An 18,117-nucleotide genomic window follows, 5' to 3' on the forward strand; every position below is an offset into this window, starting at 1 on the left:
TGACTTATCAACAAAATACCAAGATTTCAGAAACAATGAGCTAACTGGAACTAATGAAGCAGGTACCTGAAAGCTACTCTTCCCTAAAGTAAAAACTGGCTTACGAAACTCTGACCCCACTAGTACAGTAGCTGCCATCAGCTCTCTCAAATTTCTGACATATATACATACTGTATAGGCAGGAAGTCAGATGTGGCCAGGTATAAACAATAAAGGACAAAGATTCAACTGACCCACTCAAATTTCCACTTTGTATAGCTATTCTTGGTTAAGTAGAAAGAAACTTTAAAGCTGTCTTCCTACTTGTATAAGAAAATCACCAAGACACACAGGGAACTACATCACACCAACCTGCTACCAAATCAGATTGAAAGTTTGATTTCTAAGTTCAGAGGTTACTCCCAAGAATGTATGGTTTTATTAGAAAAGTACAATGGCTATGAAAGGAGAAGTGGAAATAATATTAAGGGAAAGGACCATGTAAACTAAGTCTATATCCTTTATCCAAATGACACCCAATGATGAAAATCCATGTTACTGCCCCATTTGAAATCACTTTTTAAAACTATCAAATGCCTTCAACTATGGAAACTATCAAATCAATTCATTATTTTAATTTTTCTGAAGTAGTGATTGCATCTATTTGTTTTGATTTCCCATGAGTACACCAAAATTAAATGCTTTACCCATTAAGGGGTAGAAATGTGTCACAAGAGATGCCCCAGTCTGATAGCAAGACAGGAACAGGCTGAGGTAGTGCTTTGTCTCGTATGATGGCACAGTCTGCTGCTGGTACCACAGGGACCGAGCAAAGTTGAGGCACAAGTGCTGGTGTATCAGCATCACCGCTTGCATTGAACTTTGGGAAAGGAGAGCTGGGTCTGTAGTTGCTTCCTCTTCTTGCCCATCCGAAGTTGTTCTTTTTTCTTCTAGTACTGGTTCTACCAAAATATCTGCAAAGTCCTATAAATAAAATTAAACTTTTAAAATTTAGAACCTGGTTGTAGGCATCCTAAAATGAAACGTAGAAAAGAAGCATGAATGGTAAGAAAGTGACACATGCACTGAGATATGGTAAAGACTCAGTCGCTGAGAAGTCATGTATATGGCATCGGGGAACGTACCTCCTAGGTAAATCTTGCCAAGGCTACCCTACCTTTTCATGCAGTGGAAACTGTTTTCTGAATTCGCGTTCCTCCTCCTCCTCCTCACTCAGCTCTGTCCTGGAGCTGGTGCTCTTGTATCTGTACAGGCTGTTTTCCCGCTCCACCTTCTCTTGGGCTACGCGTTCCTGTTCATCCCACTCATTTATCATCTCCTGGAAAGTCACACATGCAGAAGGCACTCACATTGAACACAGGCCAGGTTTGTATTAGTTCCTCAGAATAATGAAAGTACCACAACACATAACCTAATTACTACATAAGAGCAAATGGGCCACGTTTTCCTTCCACGTATCTTCAACAACCAGTTTCTTAAGATATCTACCTTGGTAAACACTGGCTAGTTAGTGTGAAGTAAATGGAAACTTCCTGCCTGGAGCTAGTGGCTCTTCATGCCAAGGATAAGCTTAGGATTAGCTATACTGGGAATGCAAATGAGACTGCACCTGGCAGGTATCTCCAGAGGCTCGCCCAGAGCTCAGGAAACTTTTGGTAGGTAGTTCAAAAGTATCACCAAGGCAACAGAAGACTATAGTTCAGTACATGTGCTACGAGGCAGGCCCTTATGCAGCTAAGCCATATCCCTGACCCAGTATATTGGCTGCTGAAGCAAGCACTAGACTATGCTTTACCATAAGACACATCCTGAATCCTCTATTAGCTCTACGATACTTGGTCCCTAAATTGGCAAACAATATAAACTGAAGAAACCAGTAAAGTGGTGTGGAGGGTTGAGGAAGTAAGCATCTATCATCTAACCAAGTAATATGTACTGGAAACCTGAGTGTTTCGTCTTTACCCCAGCAAGTCTGACCTCCAGAGTTTGTGCCCCAAAATATACCTATTAGATTGCTTATTTTGCCACTGTGTTTTTCCAAAATAATACAAATAAAAATTATATAAAAAAGATAAATTTGATAGGAATTAATTATATGAATTGTGGCATATACATAGGGTAGAAAATCAGACACATTAAATACATAAGGAGTACACAGTGTAGGGAGGGATAATGACTAAGTCCTGTTAAGTTTTAGAAAACAGAATGGACTTTCCAGTGCTTTGATGCATGTTTTATAAAGTCCTTCCATTTTAAGGACAAACATCAGAAGTAGGCCATGAACCTTAACCAGTATAACTGCTTTATCAGATAAACACTAACTCTGCTAAGATCTGTATTTGTAAGAACCTGCTGCTACCAAAAGAAAAAAAAAAAAAAAAAATCCTCTCTGGCACTGTTCCCCTGCTCTGCTTCTTGTGTGCCCTGATCTGGGCAATACTGCTCCATCAAACCCCTTATTTTCTGCCTTGCAGGCAGCCTACTATGAAATTAATCTCCTGAAACTGTAAACAAAGTTATACCACTTCTCCTTTAAGCTTTAGGTGTCAGATACTGTGTTCCAGTAACAGAAAAACTTATTAATATAGAAAATTTGTGTCAGAAAAATAGGGTCAAAGCTCTAACTATACCAGACCATGTGGTGCAAAAGCCTTTGAAAATGGGTTGGTGGAAGGGAGACTGAAAAGACTTGGAAAGCAAGCTTCAGAGGATCTGTAACGCTGCAACCAGATCATGGAGAGTGATTATGGTTACTCAGAAGGCCAGAATACTAACAAGAATAGAATATGAGCAGTAAAGGCCCATCTCAGAAAGTTTCAGCTAGCAACAAAAACATCAAAGGAAGTTCCACGGGTCGTATGTGTTACACTCTGACATAAAACTTGTCTACATATTGTCCAAGTTCTGAGACGTTGCAGGAAACAGATTAAGGTTGTTCAACTCACTGATTTGGTGAATAAATTTCAAAGCAGCTCAACATTCAGGCTGTAGCACATATACTGCTGGCTGGCTTCAACCAGATTTACAGTGAGGATCAAAGGCAAAAAGCAGATCAAAAAATTTGAAAAAATTAAAAATTTAGGGGCTGGAGGTTTAGCTCAGCGGCATAAGCGCCTGCCTTGCAAGCAGGCAGTCGTGAGTTCGATCCCCGGTACCGATAAAAATGAAAAAGACCAAAAAAAAAAAAAAAAAAAAAATTTAGCCCAGAAGAAACCATGTGTAAATGTAGGACCAAACAAAGTATGGCTGCCAAAGAGAACAGCACTATTCAAAGTTCTTTATAGAAGGACCAGCACCAAGATGGCGAGTGGTAAGCAGCAGACAAAGAATCTTTCTGAGAGGCGCCACCCAGATGCCAGAATATAGCATCGTGAGCCACATGAGAATGTGGGAAAGGAGTCCCCTGGACCCTGGAAGAATCTGAGGCATGGACTGAAACCCATGGAGAGTCTGAAAGAGAAACTTCAATGAAGGAGAAGGAGATACCGGGTGGCGCCTTCTCCCTGAGCAGGACTGACTGTGGGAGGGCAGTGGTTCAAACTTGCAGACATGGTGACCCCAGAGCCTCCACAGAGAGGTTCAGCACTGGAAGGGAGCAGTGGATATGAAGTACCGCGTTAGCTGGTAGGAAGTGCTGAGGGCTTGGTCCACCTATGTGAGAGAACAGTTAGTTAGGAGCCATCTTGCAGAGGGGCTGACTGTGCTCAGAACTCAGAGCTGCTGCCAGCTCCATCAAGCGGCTCCCAGCTGGGCTGAGGCTTGCAGAAGGTCCACGGATGGCTGCAGGCCCAAATCTGGTGTCTGTCAGCAGGTGCAGGCTTACTGAGATTACTATTTCTCTCTCTTTCTCTGGTGTGTTTTTTGCTGTTGTGGTAGTGGTTTTGTGTTTATTTTTGTGCTATGGTTGCTACGTTGTGTCAAACTGAGAAGTTTAGAAGTTTAAGCAACTTAGCAGGAAGCCAAGGTCCTTACTTTGCAAAGTACCTCACCTGAACAAGAGGAGGGCAAGGAGATTTTTGTGAGTGTGACACTTGCACTGGTGGCCAAGCAGCGGCCTGGCCTGTGTACAGTATGACGGAGGAAAGGAGGCTTGCTCTTCCTCTCTTTTTTGCTTCTGTTGCTTTCTGTCTTTTGCTGCCAACCTGCTTTGGAATCAACTGATTATGGACGGAACCTCCAGGGACTGTGAGCTACATTAACCTTTCCTTCTTTAATTTTAGGTGTCAGATAGGTTGTCTCACCAACCTTTTCTTTTTTTCCTCACTTTCTCTCATTTTTTTATTGTTGTGGTGATTCTGTTTTTATTTCCTTCTTCATTGTTTGATCCTGAATATGACTATGAACTTTTGTGTTTGTGGTTCTGTTTTTTTTTTTTTCTCCTTTTTCTCTTTCTTTTCCATTTTTCTAAAGTATTCTGTACCAGTTTCCCAAAGTTAGTGTGGTCTTGCTTTGTCTTTTGACCTTACTTCTAATCTTTTCCTCTTCTTCCACTTCTCTGTTTTCTCCTTGACCCACTTTAAATTTTAAGTCCTAAGGACAAAACCGACATAAGTAAGGACCTGGACACTGCATATAATTTTCTGGTTTGTTTTGGATTTTGTTGTATAACCACAAACCTAGCTCATACGGTTGGCAAATTAATGGTTAGCTCAGTTTGTCATTTTCGAGGCTGTGTTTGATACTAATGGTACCACGACAGGCAAAAGTGACATCACTATTCTAAACAACTGTCTTTCCAGGTATCCCATGACAGACTGACAAAGGGCCACAGAAAATAGTGTGGCACAGTGCCAAAGAACCAAGGACTGGGCCAAATAAGCAGTAATTTCTCATCTTCAAAAACCAAGGAGTTGGGATCTTCCAAGAGACTTAAAACCCAAAATCCAGCTACCCCTGGAAGACAAGGGGTCTAAATAATAGTAATAAAACACCTATCATAGGCAATTTATAGGTATCACACAAGGAATTAAACTTAAAAAAGAAAAGAAAATGAAAAGACACTTAACAAGATGTAAACCCTAATAGTTTACCAAAAGCAAACTCATGGGAAAATGAGGTAGGACAAACAGACAGCTCCCAACCTGGGCTCTCTGAAGTGATAATAACAAAGCAACTGAATGAGGCTCTAGAAAAAAATCAAATCAGAAATAATTTCTCAAACAACTGCAGGGATGGTGTCCACAATGAAGACCATGCTTAGAGACTGTGAAGCAGATACAGACAAAAAAAACCCCAAAAAAACAAAACAAAACAAAACAAAAAAAAAAAAGCTTAAGAAAAATTATGGAAGCCATTAAGCTCAGTATAGTAAAGAAATGGAATCTATAAGGCAAATTCAAGCAGATATCCAGGAGAATAAAAATTCCATTGAAAGTATTCGCAGCAGATTAAACCAACGTGAGGACAAGATCTCAGATATAAAAGACAGGCTTATGGTTAGCAATCATGAAAACAGTTGTTAAAAATACGAAGTGACTACGAGAAATCAATCCAGGAGCTGCTAAATGAGACAAAGAAGAATAACAACATTAATTGGAGTCAATGAAAAAGCAGGAAATTGCACAAATGATATTTTAAAAAATGTTTACAGATGACATGGCAAAGATTTTCCTAGTAGAGAAAAAGAATTTGACATGCAGGTAAGTGAGACATACAAAACGCCAGGTATCCACAATCAAAGACAAGCTACAGCCAGGCATATATATTATAGTCAAGATTCCAGAAATTCAACACAAGAGTAGACTCTTAAAAGTTGTTGGGGAAAAGAAACAAATCACTTATAAAAGAAAGCCCATTAGAATCACAGATGACTTCTCAGCACAAATTCTCAAGTCAAAGAGAGCTTGAAGTAATTCAAGTTCTAAAGGAAAACAACCTTAAACTTAGATTTACCCCCACAAAACTATCAAAACTGATGGAGAAGCAAGATACTTCCATTACAAAGAACATCTGAGGAAATCTATGAACATCAAATCAGCACTATAAAAAATTTTTTTTCTTTTGGTACTGGGAATCAAACTCATGGCCTCAAGCTTGCCAGACTGCGCCACTGGGCTATACCCCCAGCCCAAAAAAACCCTTTAATTTTTTTTTTTTTAGTACCGAAAATTGAACTCAGGACCATGCACTTGCCAGCCAGGTGCCTGTATTGCTGAGCTGTAACCCTGGCCCATCCAAAATATTTTGATGGACATTCTAGAAAGAGATAGCAAGGACTACAACTCCACGAACTCCAACAGAAGGAATCGACCAGGCAAGAAATGAAAAATCAAGTTAGTACTAGTGCAATTGTATTGGGGGATCTCAATATCCCACTGTCACAAAACATCATCTAGACAAAATAAATCAACAATGAATTATTAGAACTGAATTAAAGTTTTGGACAAATGGACTTAGGTATCTACATAGTATTCCACCCCACAACATTAGAATACACATTCTTCTCAACTGCATGCAGGATGCTCTCCAAAACAGACCACATACTAGCTCATAGTATGTGCTTAAGTAATGCAAGGAACTGAAATTATCCCATGCATACAATCAGACCACAGTGCAATGAAACTGGAAAGCAACAGCAAAAGAAACCACAAGAACTTCATAAACACACAGAATTGTGCTCTACTGAAAAATCAGTGGGTCACAAAGGAAAGTAAAAAAGAAATTAGACAGTTTTAAAAATTGAATGATAATGACAATTCAACATAGCAAAACTTATGGAACACAGCAAAAGCAGTCCTAAAAGGTACATTTATAGCTAAATATCCATATGAATGAAACAGAGGAAGTACAAATAAACTTCTCAGTGGAGAACCTCAAACTTGTATGGAAAAAGAAGAGTAGGCTGAGCCAGCTCATTTGAGGAAATTATAAACATCAGAGCAGAAATTAACACATTGGATACTTAGAAAACAAAGAATAAAAAAATTAAAAACTTGATTCTTTGAAAGACTGAATAAAATCAAAAGTACTTAGCAACCCTATCAAGAAAAGGAAAGACTCTGGGCCGGGGATATAGCTCAGTGGCAAAGCACCTACTTGCCTGGCAACCTTGAGGTTGTGAGTTTGATTCCCAGTACCAAAAAAAAAAAAAAAGACACACTCAAATCCACAGTTGGTAATGAAAAGGGTAAAATCACAATATACTCTGCACAAATCCAGATCATCTATACCTACTTTGAAAACTTATGTTCTAATAAAATGGAAAATACAGAAGAAAGGGACAGATTCCTAAATACATATAAACTATCAATGTTGAATGCAGATATAAAAACCCTAAATAAACCAATATCAATCAATGGAATCAAAGATGTAATTAAAACCTTTCAACAAAGAAAAGCCAGGCCTCAACAGATTCACTGCCAAATTGTGCAAGAAATCTAGAGAAGACCTTACACCACTACTCCTCAAACTCTTTAATGAAATTCAATGGGAAGCAATACTTCCAAATTCATTCCTGGAAGCAAGCATTACCCTGATACCAAAACTAGAGAAAAATCCAACTAAGAAAGAGAACTACAGACCAGTCTCTCTAAAGAACACAGATGTAAAAATCCTCAATAAGATACTGGCATACAGAATGCAGCAAATCATCAGGAACATTATACACGATGACCAAGTAAGACTCATTGCAGGGATGCAGGGATGGTTCAATGTATATAAGTCAATAATTGTAATACACCATACTAACAGAACCAAGGACAAAAATTATATGATCATCTCAACAGATGCAGAAAAAGTTTCAGACAAAGTCCAGAACCCAATGGTAATAAAAAAAAAAAAAACCCTGCAGAAAATTGGAATAGATGGTCTTTATCTCAATCTGATAAAAGCTATGCATCACAAACCAACAGCCAACATCATTCTAAATGGACAAAAACCTGAAAGCATTCTCTCTAAAATTAGAAACAAGGTAAGAATGTCCACTGTGTCTACTCCTACTCAACACAGTCCTGAAAACTCTCTTCAGCTACTAGACAAGAGAAAGAAATAAAAGCAATAATGACAGGAAAGGGAGAAATTAAAATACTGCTATTTGCAGATGACAAGATACTCCACATAGAAGATTCCCAAAACTCCAAGATTTAATAAGCAAAATCAGTTAGATACGAAGTCAACACTCAAAAATATATAGCATTCCTCTACACAAATAATAAACTCTCTGAGAGAGAAATTAGGGAAATAATAACTTTCATAAGAGCATCCCCCCAAAAAAGAAATACATAGGAATCAATCTAATACAGGATGCAAAAGACCTCTACCCTGAAAACTACAGTACCTTGAAAAAAGGAGATTGAAGAGGATAATAGAAAATGGAAAGACATCCCTTGCTCTTGGGTAGGAAGAACCAATGTAGTGAACATGGACATACATCTAAAAATATAGATATAACACAACTGTAATAAAAATTCGAATCTCACAGAATTAGAGAAAATAATCCTAAAATTCCTCTGGAACCAGAAGAGACCTAGAATAGCAAAGACAATCCTGGACAAAAAAGGCAAGACAGAGCATCACAATCCCTGACTTGAAATTATTCTATAAAGCTTCTGGGATAAAAACAGCTTGGTAGTTGAGCATGGTAGCACAATCCTGTAATCCCAGCACTTGGGAGGCTGAAGCAGGTGGATCATTGCAGGTTTGAGACCACCCTGGCCTACAAAGTGAGCCCAAGGCCAGCCTCATCTACATAGCAGGATCCTGTCTCAAAAAGAGAAAAACAAACAAACAAAAAAAACCCACAAAACATATCGGCAAAAAAACCAGACCCAAAGATCAATGAACAGATTTGAGGAAGCAGAAACAACTCCAGACATACTAAGTCACCTTCTCTTTGACAAAGGGATCAAACTTACTCACTAGAAGACAGCCTCGTTAATAAATGCTACTGGAAAAACTGGCTCTGCACATGATGATGATTAAAAATGGACCCCTATCTTTCATCATGCACTACACTAAATTCAAAGTGACTCAGAGATCTAAATATTAAAACAGAAACATTAGAGGTGCTGGGAAGATACAATAGATAAAACTCTAAAAAACATTGGTGTAGTCAAAGACTTTAGGAATAAAATCCTATCACATACGAACTACTAGAAAAGAACCAACACCTGGGATCTCATACTACTGAAAAGCTTTTGCACAGCAAAAGAAACCACCAACAGAGTGAAGAGACAATCTATAAGGTGGGGGAAATATTTGCCAGCTGTTTTTCAGACAAAGGATTACTACTGAGAGCATACAAAGAACACAAAAAACTCAGACCCAATTTAAAGACCCACATTTAAAAACCCAATCCAAAAAATGAGCATCTGAATGAATACACTCTTCTAGATAAAGAAAGAAATACAAACAGCAAATAAATATATGAGTTGCATTCTAGAGATGCAACTTAAAACAACACTGAGACTGAACAAATGCTCCTAGGGCTGTGGGGGAAAGGAAAGCCTCCTCCACTGTTTGTGGTAGTATAGACTGGTACGATCATTTTGGGTTATTTTCCCACAAAAATGAAAAACATCACACCACAGTGATATGTGTGCACCCATGTTTAAAGCTGCACACTTTGTAATAGCTAAATCTTGGAAACAAACCAAATGCCCATCAACTGAGGAATGGATAAAAAAGATGTGGTGTTCTTTTATAGGAGTATTATTCAGCCATAAGGAAGGATAATGGTCTTAAGACTTTTATAGAAATAGATGGAACTGGAGACCACACTCATAAGTGAAATCAATCAGATACAGAAATGTAAACATCATACTGTCATCCTAGTGTGAGAATCTGAAAGAGTAATATCAAAATGTACCATACTTGTCTTAAGTTTATTGAAAAGAAAGGTCCACACTAATACTGTTTGAACAATTAAATACCAGTATCTTGTACTGAGTAAATAATTTAAAAATAACAATACACAACAAATTAACCACTGTTATCCCTTTATCTTGTTTTGAAATTTTGTTTTATTTTTCTCTTTTAAAAAATGTTCTATGTACATGGACAAGACAACTGGAAGGCATCTCAAGACCCAGAAAAATCCTCTGCTCCATAGCAAGCTTGTGATGTTAAACTATAAAACTTTTGATTTGAAAGCAAGCCCTGGGCCCCCTGCTTGAGAAGAGCCATCTGAGGAATTGGCTCCCTAGGACTCATTTCACTGAGGTCAGCTATCCAGGCACTCAGAAGCTCCTGGAACCACGGTTCAAGGGAGGCCGGGCAAGAAGCCCCTAAGGGGATAATGGGTGATGTTGTGGGAAGGAAGCCAAAGGTGCAACTGTGACCCAAAGTCAGAGATGCCAGGAAGATGCAAGATCTGTCAAGGAGAGCTGCAGCCTGCAGTGGAGCCAGCCTAAGAGACAGGTCATATCAGCAGCAACGAGCAAGGCCATCAAGTTGGGGTTGCCCAAGCCCTCTTGAAGCCATACCTCACTGTGTGTCCTGGATGTGTGACATGGAACTGCATGACTTAATGTTTACCCCATTCGATTTCAGTCTTGCTTTGGTCTTACTATTCTTTTCTGTTCCCCTATACCTCCCTTTGGAATGGGAATGTTCACTCTGCGCCACTGTACTTTGGGATTACGTAACTTGCTGTAGACTTTTTTTCACAGACCTTCATAGCTAAGAGATTGCCTTAAACTTAGCTTGACTTTTACAAAATGATGGAACAGTTGACACTTTGGGTAAGGGCCTGTAACCTTCCCAGTTGTATGCAGAATAGATGAATTATGAACTTGCTATATCTTTACTCAGAGACTAAGTATAATTTAAGATGCTGCACTGGGTGTGAAATTAACAAGGAAAGGGATGTGGCAGCTCGGACTGAATGTCAATCTCACTGGTTTTGGGATCTGCCTGGGGGACTGGCAGGGCACATTTATGGATGTGTCTAGGTGGGCCACAAAGGAGTGGCCTTCAAGCATGAACCTGGTCCTTCATCCCTTTCTCTCTGGCACAACCGCCCTGTTCTGATACCTGGCGGCCATGAACTGTGCAGTTTTGCTCCACTAAGCCCTTCTAACTCCTGACCACAGGCTAACTCCCCTGAGCCAAAACAAGTTTCTCCTCCTTTAAGTTGTAGATGATGGGTACTGAGTCCCTGCAACAGAAAACCTGATACAAGTCAAAGGGTAGCATCACTTTTTTTTTTTTTTTTTTTAATCTCTTAAAAACTGAAAAGCAAAGTCCCTCAATCTTGGTTAATTACGTGAAAAAAAGAAAGACACAGACAAGAACCTTCATTTAGGGCTAGGGATTTAGCTCAGGGGCATAAGTGCCTGCCTTGCAAGCGTGTGGTCGTGGGTTCGATCCCTGGTACCGAAAAAGACCCCCCCCCCCAAAAAAAAACCACAACAATCTTTATTTCCTAAACACTGCTTCCACATGTATTGTTCTGCAGGCCACCCTGCTGTGCACCCAGAGGCGTGCTTACCTGGCACACGTGTCTGAAGAGCAGCAGGGCCCTCTGGTCCATCTCACCTTTGCACAGCACGTGGGAGTGCAGGTAGAGGAGCGCATTCATGAGCAACTGTTCTCTAGTGGGGCAGGGTTGCTGGCCCTTGCCTTCTGGCTCCTTTCCCCCCAAACGTTTGATGACCAGCTTCCCAAGGCCTCGAAGAACCTCCTCTGACTTCACTGAACACAAAGCATCCGCATGTGCATAGTAGGTGGGGAAGATGGGACCCACTGATGGAAAAGCCAACAAAGCTGTGGCCAGGGACTCCAGCCTATCTGTACAAATCACACTGCCATAAAGTGATGTCTGGACTTCGGATGCCACAAGTCTCATACCATGTTGTAACTGCAAGATGGATGCCTGCAGTGGAGTCACAATGTCTGGATACAGGGCATACTCTTCCCCCAACCGCTTTCGGAACTGGTGCTGAGACTGCTGCCATGACGCCTCTTCTTTGAGAAGACTCTGGGCCACTTGGGCAGATCGCATCCCATCTGTAAGGAGGGCCTGCAGCAGCCTTGTGAGCAAATCCTGAATACTGTCAACCTTGGCAATGCTGCTAACATAGTGGTGGATTTCCTGTACCAAAGATTCATAGGCTGGCAGCTGGGGTCTGAAAGCCTGCTTCTTCAATAGCCTATGGACTGAATTTTCTAGCTGGTCAATCCTTTGCTGAAGAAACCTAAAGGCAAATTAACACAACAGGCAAATTTTGTCAAAAGAGCAAAAGGTTTGGATTGCTCCCTCAGCTGAGAAAAGAATAAACATATCACCTGTGGAGGAGTAACATTAAGGATAATATTGACAATTATAAAGAATATAGAGGTAATAACTGTAAAACATATATCTCATGCCACACTTTGTTAGCATTTTAAATTTTTATCTCACTAAGCGTCACCATAATTCACTAAAGAAGGTACCACAATTGTTCTCTTTTTGCTGATATGGACACTGAGGTTTAATGTTACTAAGTGATCTGTCCTACATCTATAGTATGATAACAAAATCACCTAACAAAATCAGAAAAGGACTGGAATTTAGAACCTATTACACTATACCATGTTTCCTAAGGCAATGGACCCACAGCCAAGAGTAACATAAAATAAAATGTACACCATCACACCCAGCTGCTTCTTCCACATTGACCCCATGTGAATTCACACACTGAGTATCTTTTCCTTTCTTTTAAAATATATCATTTAGCTGGGCGTGGTGGCTCATGCTTATAATCCCAGCACTCGGGAGGCTGAGGCAGGAGGATCATTGCGAGTTCGAGACCAGCCTGGGCTACAAAAGTGAGCTCGAGGCCAGCCTGAACTGCATAGTGAGATACTGTCTCAAAAAGACCAAAAACAAAAACAAACATATATATATAAAATCATTTTCCTGATTATACCAAAGGCTTTTGGATATAATTGCTTATGTAGGTAGTATGTACACCATCGCCTAACACTATAATTACATTAGAAAGGTCAAGTCTACAATGTCTTTTTTTAAAAGTACAATTAATCTCGAATACTAATTACTTTGCTGCCTTACCGGACATGAGGATGGGAGGAACTGACAATTACTTCATCGTCCAGATCTCTTCCAGTCTGTAGCTGGCATGACAGGTTCCGGGTCTTTTGCTCACACTGCAGCTGGTGTAGCTAATAGACAAGTGAGAAAATGGCCTGCTGTGTTCCATGCACAGCCATGAGTACAATGCCCTGATACCCCACGATGGGTACTGGAACATGATGGAAGTAATCAGGGTTCCTGACTGACTCAAAGACAGGTGGTTCTTTCTACTGATGTGGACCATTCATCACAAAACTGTTGTAGCAGCAAATTTCTGAGTCTCTGTATAGCAACTTAGCCTGCACCCTAACGTAATCGTCCTTACTCAACACATAGTAGTAGCATATAACTATCTTAATGCGGTTAATGTTTGAACTTGGTTAGAAGTTCAAATACCATCAGATACCACTTTTTTTGAGACTTGCTGAAGTTCAGGCTGGCCTTTAACTCATTCTACACCCCAGGCTGGTCTCAAACCCTTGGCTGGGATTCCCAAGTGCTGGGATTACAGGCATGTGCCAGCATGCCTAGCAGCATACCACATCTACTTTATTCCTCAGTTTTAGACAATACACACCAAAATTTCAGAATTCCGGGATGTAAAGATTATTCTCTAAAACACTAATCCAATATCAAAAACCTATTCCGGTAGGAAGAGTCTGGACAGTAGCGGTACCAGCATTTGACAGCGCCTCTGGAATTCTACCTTCCTGCCCTCTGCTCATCACACCTATTGGCAAATACATCAAACCTTAGGAAGGGCCCCTCTCTAGTCTGAACCTAGTCTAAAGAACTCTCAGATGGAAACAACATTTAAAATACATGCACATGAGGCAGCTTATACAAAATAACTCTTTGATGATCTGAGGAGCCAAAAGGGAGTAAAAGGAGCAATACCCTACACAAATCCATCATGACAGAGGAGAGCACACGCTTCACACTGCTTTCCTACCTCCTCCTTGGCGTACTTGAGCTTGTATTCTCTCTTCACTGCAGGGTCGAAGCATGCCTGGGGAAGCCAAGTCTGAATCTGGAGCAAGCCAAGGCTCACCCAGAGGCTCCCACGCCGGGCTGACTCGGGCAAGTTCCTCTTAGTCTCCCCTTCACCAAAAAAGTAGCGCAGGGAAGTAAGCAAAAGACAGAGCAATTCCTTGGACAGTGCTTGTTGGCCAGCCAAGTCCCCAAGAACCTGGCAAATGTGCTGGAAAGACTGTCTGTCCCCAAGCAGTAGCTGCTCACAGTTCTGCATGTACTCGTGCCGCCGAGACTCTGGGAACAGCTCTGCTAGACCCATCAGGTGCCGGCACAGTACTAAGCCCTGAAGCCGGGAATCTGTGCGTCTGTGGGGACAACAAAGAAGGACTTAAGGATACACTGTAGCAAACACTGCCCCTTTTATATACTATCTTGTTTTCAAGAAATGACAATTACAGACCTGGAAATGAATTTCTGTTCTTATAAATCCTTTTATGTGATTTCCCAAGCATTATCTTACTGTTCACAATATGCTTAAAACAGAGGAGCCAGCCAACTCATAATGGCTATCCTCCTGAAGTGCACACATGCAGAATCACATGGAAAACACCCTTACTATAACCCACCACAACCACTCACTTCAGAAGCTAGTACTGACCGAGCCTTTGCTCCGTGCTCTAAAGAACACAAGAGCTTTACAGACTGCTTCCAGCAATAATACCTGAATGCTGCTACTGAAGAGACAGCCATGTTGGTCCAAAGCAATGAATTAATGTCCCGGAGCTGCTGGACTCTTTCAACCCACTCTCCCAAGGTGACATGCGAGGAGGACAGAACAGGAAGGCCGCTCACATCCCAGGGACCTGCTCTGCAGCTGCTGGTCAAGACTTCAAAGCAGCACTTTGAGAATATAGCTTTACAGAAACTGCCAGGGCCCTGAGAAACAACCAAAAAACCAAGTAATCTTTAGAAATTTATTAAAATAGCTTCACCAAGCAGATTTGGGGTACTTCAGAAGGAAAAAGGATAATAAAGAAGTTCAAGTAGCTTGGAACTTTTAGGAAACATCAGTCAGACATGAGACCAGAATAATAGAAAGGAATCAGTTGTTAACAGTCCTTAAAGAAATATGAATTCCATTCTCCAAGAACTGAGAAGCCATGAGTTCGTTAGTGATGCATAAGAAGCCCCACAAACTTTAGAGGTAGGGAGACCATTTTCATAGTAGAGGGACACAAGTTGGAGACCAGGAAAGAAATTAAAAGATGAACATAAGAGCCAGGCAGAAAAACGTTCCCAGCTTGTGCTTTTGGGACTGTTAATCTCAGATACAGTATAATAGGTACCCACAGAAAAGGGCTCAGTAGGCCAATATATGTGATAGGAAACACTATATATATCATGGAACTCTTGAGAATCCACAAGTATTATTACCACGATAGGCTCCAAAAAGTGTTTTAGAGAAAGGAAACCAATTCAGATAAGTCAAAGGATACAGTCTAAAATATTTAACAGAAACCTGTGAGAATAAGGTAGAGGATAAGGGTAGCATTACAGGCGAGAATGGAAAGGATTAGTGCTGGTGATGGGCTTATGATACAGTGCTGGCCTAGCATATACAAGGCCCTGGGTTTGATCCTGAATCCTAGCATCATCAAAAAAATTGTTAATGTACTTTTAGCTCTATTCCTTATATTGAAGAAAAAAAAAAACATCCCTACCTCACCAAAGATATACAGATAAAATTTAAATGAAAAACAAAAAACAGGAAAAAATATGAGGAAATGATCTTTACTCTAAAAGGTAGAGGAAGACATTTTTTAAAAGCAAGACACCAAAATCAGATTGTAGAAGAGATTGGCATATTTGAAGAGAAATTATCACAAAATTGATCAAACCTGACACAAAGGAAAACTCGAAACATACTTCCAACGGGTTAAAGGATTAACGTCCATAATATAAAAAGAGATCTTCCATTAATAAAGATGTTGAACAAATCATTTTTTAAAAACTGAACAGGGGCAGGAATATAGCTCAGCAGCAAAGCACCTGCCTGAGAAGCACAGATCATGAGTTCAATCTACTAGAAGACAATGACTAAGAAGAAAAAAGAAACAAAATAAAAACTTAACAATACATATGACTGTAAAGTTCAGAGACAATGATCGACAAATGTGAAAAGATGGTCAGTCTTACTAATACTCAAAGAAGGAAGAAATGCTTTAAGTTGTAATAGACACATTAATAATACCTAGTGTTGTAAGCAAATGGGAAACAAGGCCTCAAACATCAAGAATGAAACTGCTCTGGTTCTGAACCTAGCCCAGAGATTCGGTGCCTCATGTCTTTATCAGTTCCTTACCTTTTTAAGATGTACCTCCAGAAAAAAAGTCAACTCACCAGATAGGCTATTAATAGGCTCCCATATGTCTATGCATGCAGGTATGTGTATGAGTGCATATGTGTACATATATATATATATATATATACATATATATATGTGTGTGTGTGTATGACCTACATATATATTACATAGTTTACCACATGCATATAAACTTAACATGTAGTCCTTCTGACCAAGGTTAAATTCTAATAAGTTGCTTACAAAAATACTCAAGACAAGTACACATTTGTGTAAGAATAGTTAATGTAGCTATGCTTGTTAAAAGAAGGAGCAAGCCAGGCATGGTGGTTCATGCCTGTAATCCTAGCACTTGGGAGGCTGTGGCAGGAGGATCGTCTCGAGTTTAAGACCAGCCTACACTACAAAGTGAGCTCAAAGCTAGCCTGAATAGCATAGAGACACCCTGCCTCAAAAAAAAAAAAAAAAAAAAAAGACAAAGAAAAAAAAAAAAGAATATGGAATGAAATATATACATTTCCACAACACATTTGTGAACAATGAATTTTATTTGTTTATATGTATATATGATAGTATAAACTCCAAAACCAGAGAAGACTGCTTATTTCTAACAAGTTATACATGCACATATTTCTATAGTTTAAATACTTCATAATTAGAAAGACTTCCTAGAAGAAATTTGTATGATTGTAACTTAGAATTGCACAACTCTTAAGATGAAACACATGTTATAACAGTATGACTCCTAACATTTCACCTACTCAACTGTTTTCTCATAGGGATAAATGTTTCCTGCTAGATTTGTCTGGAGAAAAACAATTTTTTTCCACTACCATCAAACATTTTTATGATTGTAGTAAGCCAACAAACCTTCAAGGTAGAGTCCAAAAGGGACTTGGGATTCCCCTTCTGTGGCATATGGAGCAGAGGGTTCCATGTTAGCCAGTATTCTGTGTTTGTGGTGACAGTACTGCTCCAGAAAGATGCAAATGTGGAATTAAATAACTCCGACCACAGACAAATAATCTCTTCAGTAGACACCTAGAGATTAAGGAACAATTCAATAAAATATTATTTGAAGATTCTATAAATCAACCTTAGATGAGAACCAAATCTAACTCACAGATTAGGGTTAAATGTTGACCTACTGGGGAAATTTGATTTGGTTCTAATTCAATTTGGTATGTGACCAGAATCATGGAAAGAATTAAGTTCACCAAACAAGGTACCATTGCATTTCTGAACAAATGGAAAATTTTTAAAACTCAAGCATTTTCACCTCACTTAACTGGAAATCAAATGAGTATTTCCATGATAAGAAATACTTTTGTTTGTGGGATGGGGATTTAGCTCAGCGGCATAAGCTCCTGCATTGCAAGCACACAGTCATGAGTTTGATTCCCGGTACCAAAAGAAGAAATATTTTTGTAATTACTGCAAATGGATATTCACAGTTCTCTCACTTTAAGGGGTAATTCAGATAGCCTGGAGTTAGCCAAAATATTTTTTGTTTTTTCTTTTTTGGCAGTACTAAAGATTAAACCCAGGAGTACTTTACACTAAGTTACATTTCTAGCTCTTTTACTTTGAGACAGGGTCTCATGAAGATGTCCAGGTTGTTGGGGCTGGGGATTTAGCTCAGAGGCATAAGCACCTGCCTTGCAAGCAGGCAGTCGTGAGTTCGATTCCCGGTACCAATAAATTGCAAGGTGTGCCACCATGCCCAACCACTACATGGAATTTTGAGATGAAATAAAACAAATGTTCT

The 18,117-nt window shown here is 39.8% G+C and overlaps 1 protein-coding gene across 6 annotated transcripts in view; it reads right to left on the minus strand.

The window, feature by feature from the left end:
* The window catches only part of Mdn1 (midasin AAA ATPase 1), a 160,380-nt gene that overhangs the window by 38,485 nt on the left and 103,778 nt on the right, over nt 1-18,117 (minus strand). For all 6 annotated transcript variants that reach the window (XM_063233223.1, XM_063233222.1, XM_063233220.1 and 3 more), the window contains 7 exons: nt 17,220-17,390; nt 14,709-14,923; nt 13,965-14,352; nt 12,992-13,101; nt 11,429-12,134; nt 1,157-1,318; nt 687-963 (listed from right to left, as the gene is read on the minus strand). In XM_063233223.1, the coding sequence (XP_063089293.1) occupies nt 687-963; nt 1,157-1,318; nt 11,429-12,134; nt 12,992-13,101; nt 13,965-14,352; nt 14,709-14,923; nt 17,220-17,390 (2,029 nt within the window). The remainder of the gene's footprint in view (nt 1-686; nt 964-1,156; nt 1,319-11,428; nt 12,135-12,991; nt 13,102-13,964; nt 14,353-14,708; nt 14,924-17,219; nt 17,391-18,117) is intronic.

The sequence above is a fragment of the Cavia porcellus genome, unplaced genomic scaffold (assembly GCF_034190915.1).
Source record: "Cavia porcellus strain 051 isolate PalLab524CR breed Dunkin Hartley unplaced genomic scaffold, mCavPor4.1 scaffold_22, whole genome shotgun sequence".
NCBI lineage: Eukaryota > Metazoa > Chordata > Mammalia > Rodentia > Caviidae > Cavia > Cavia porcellus.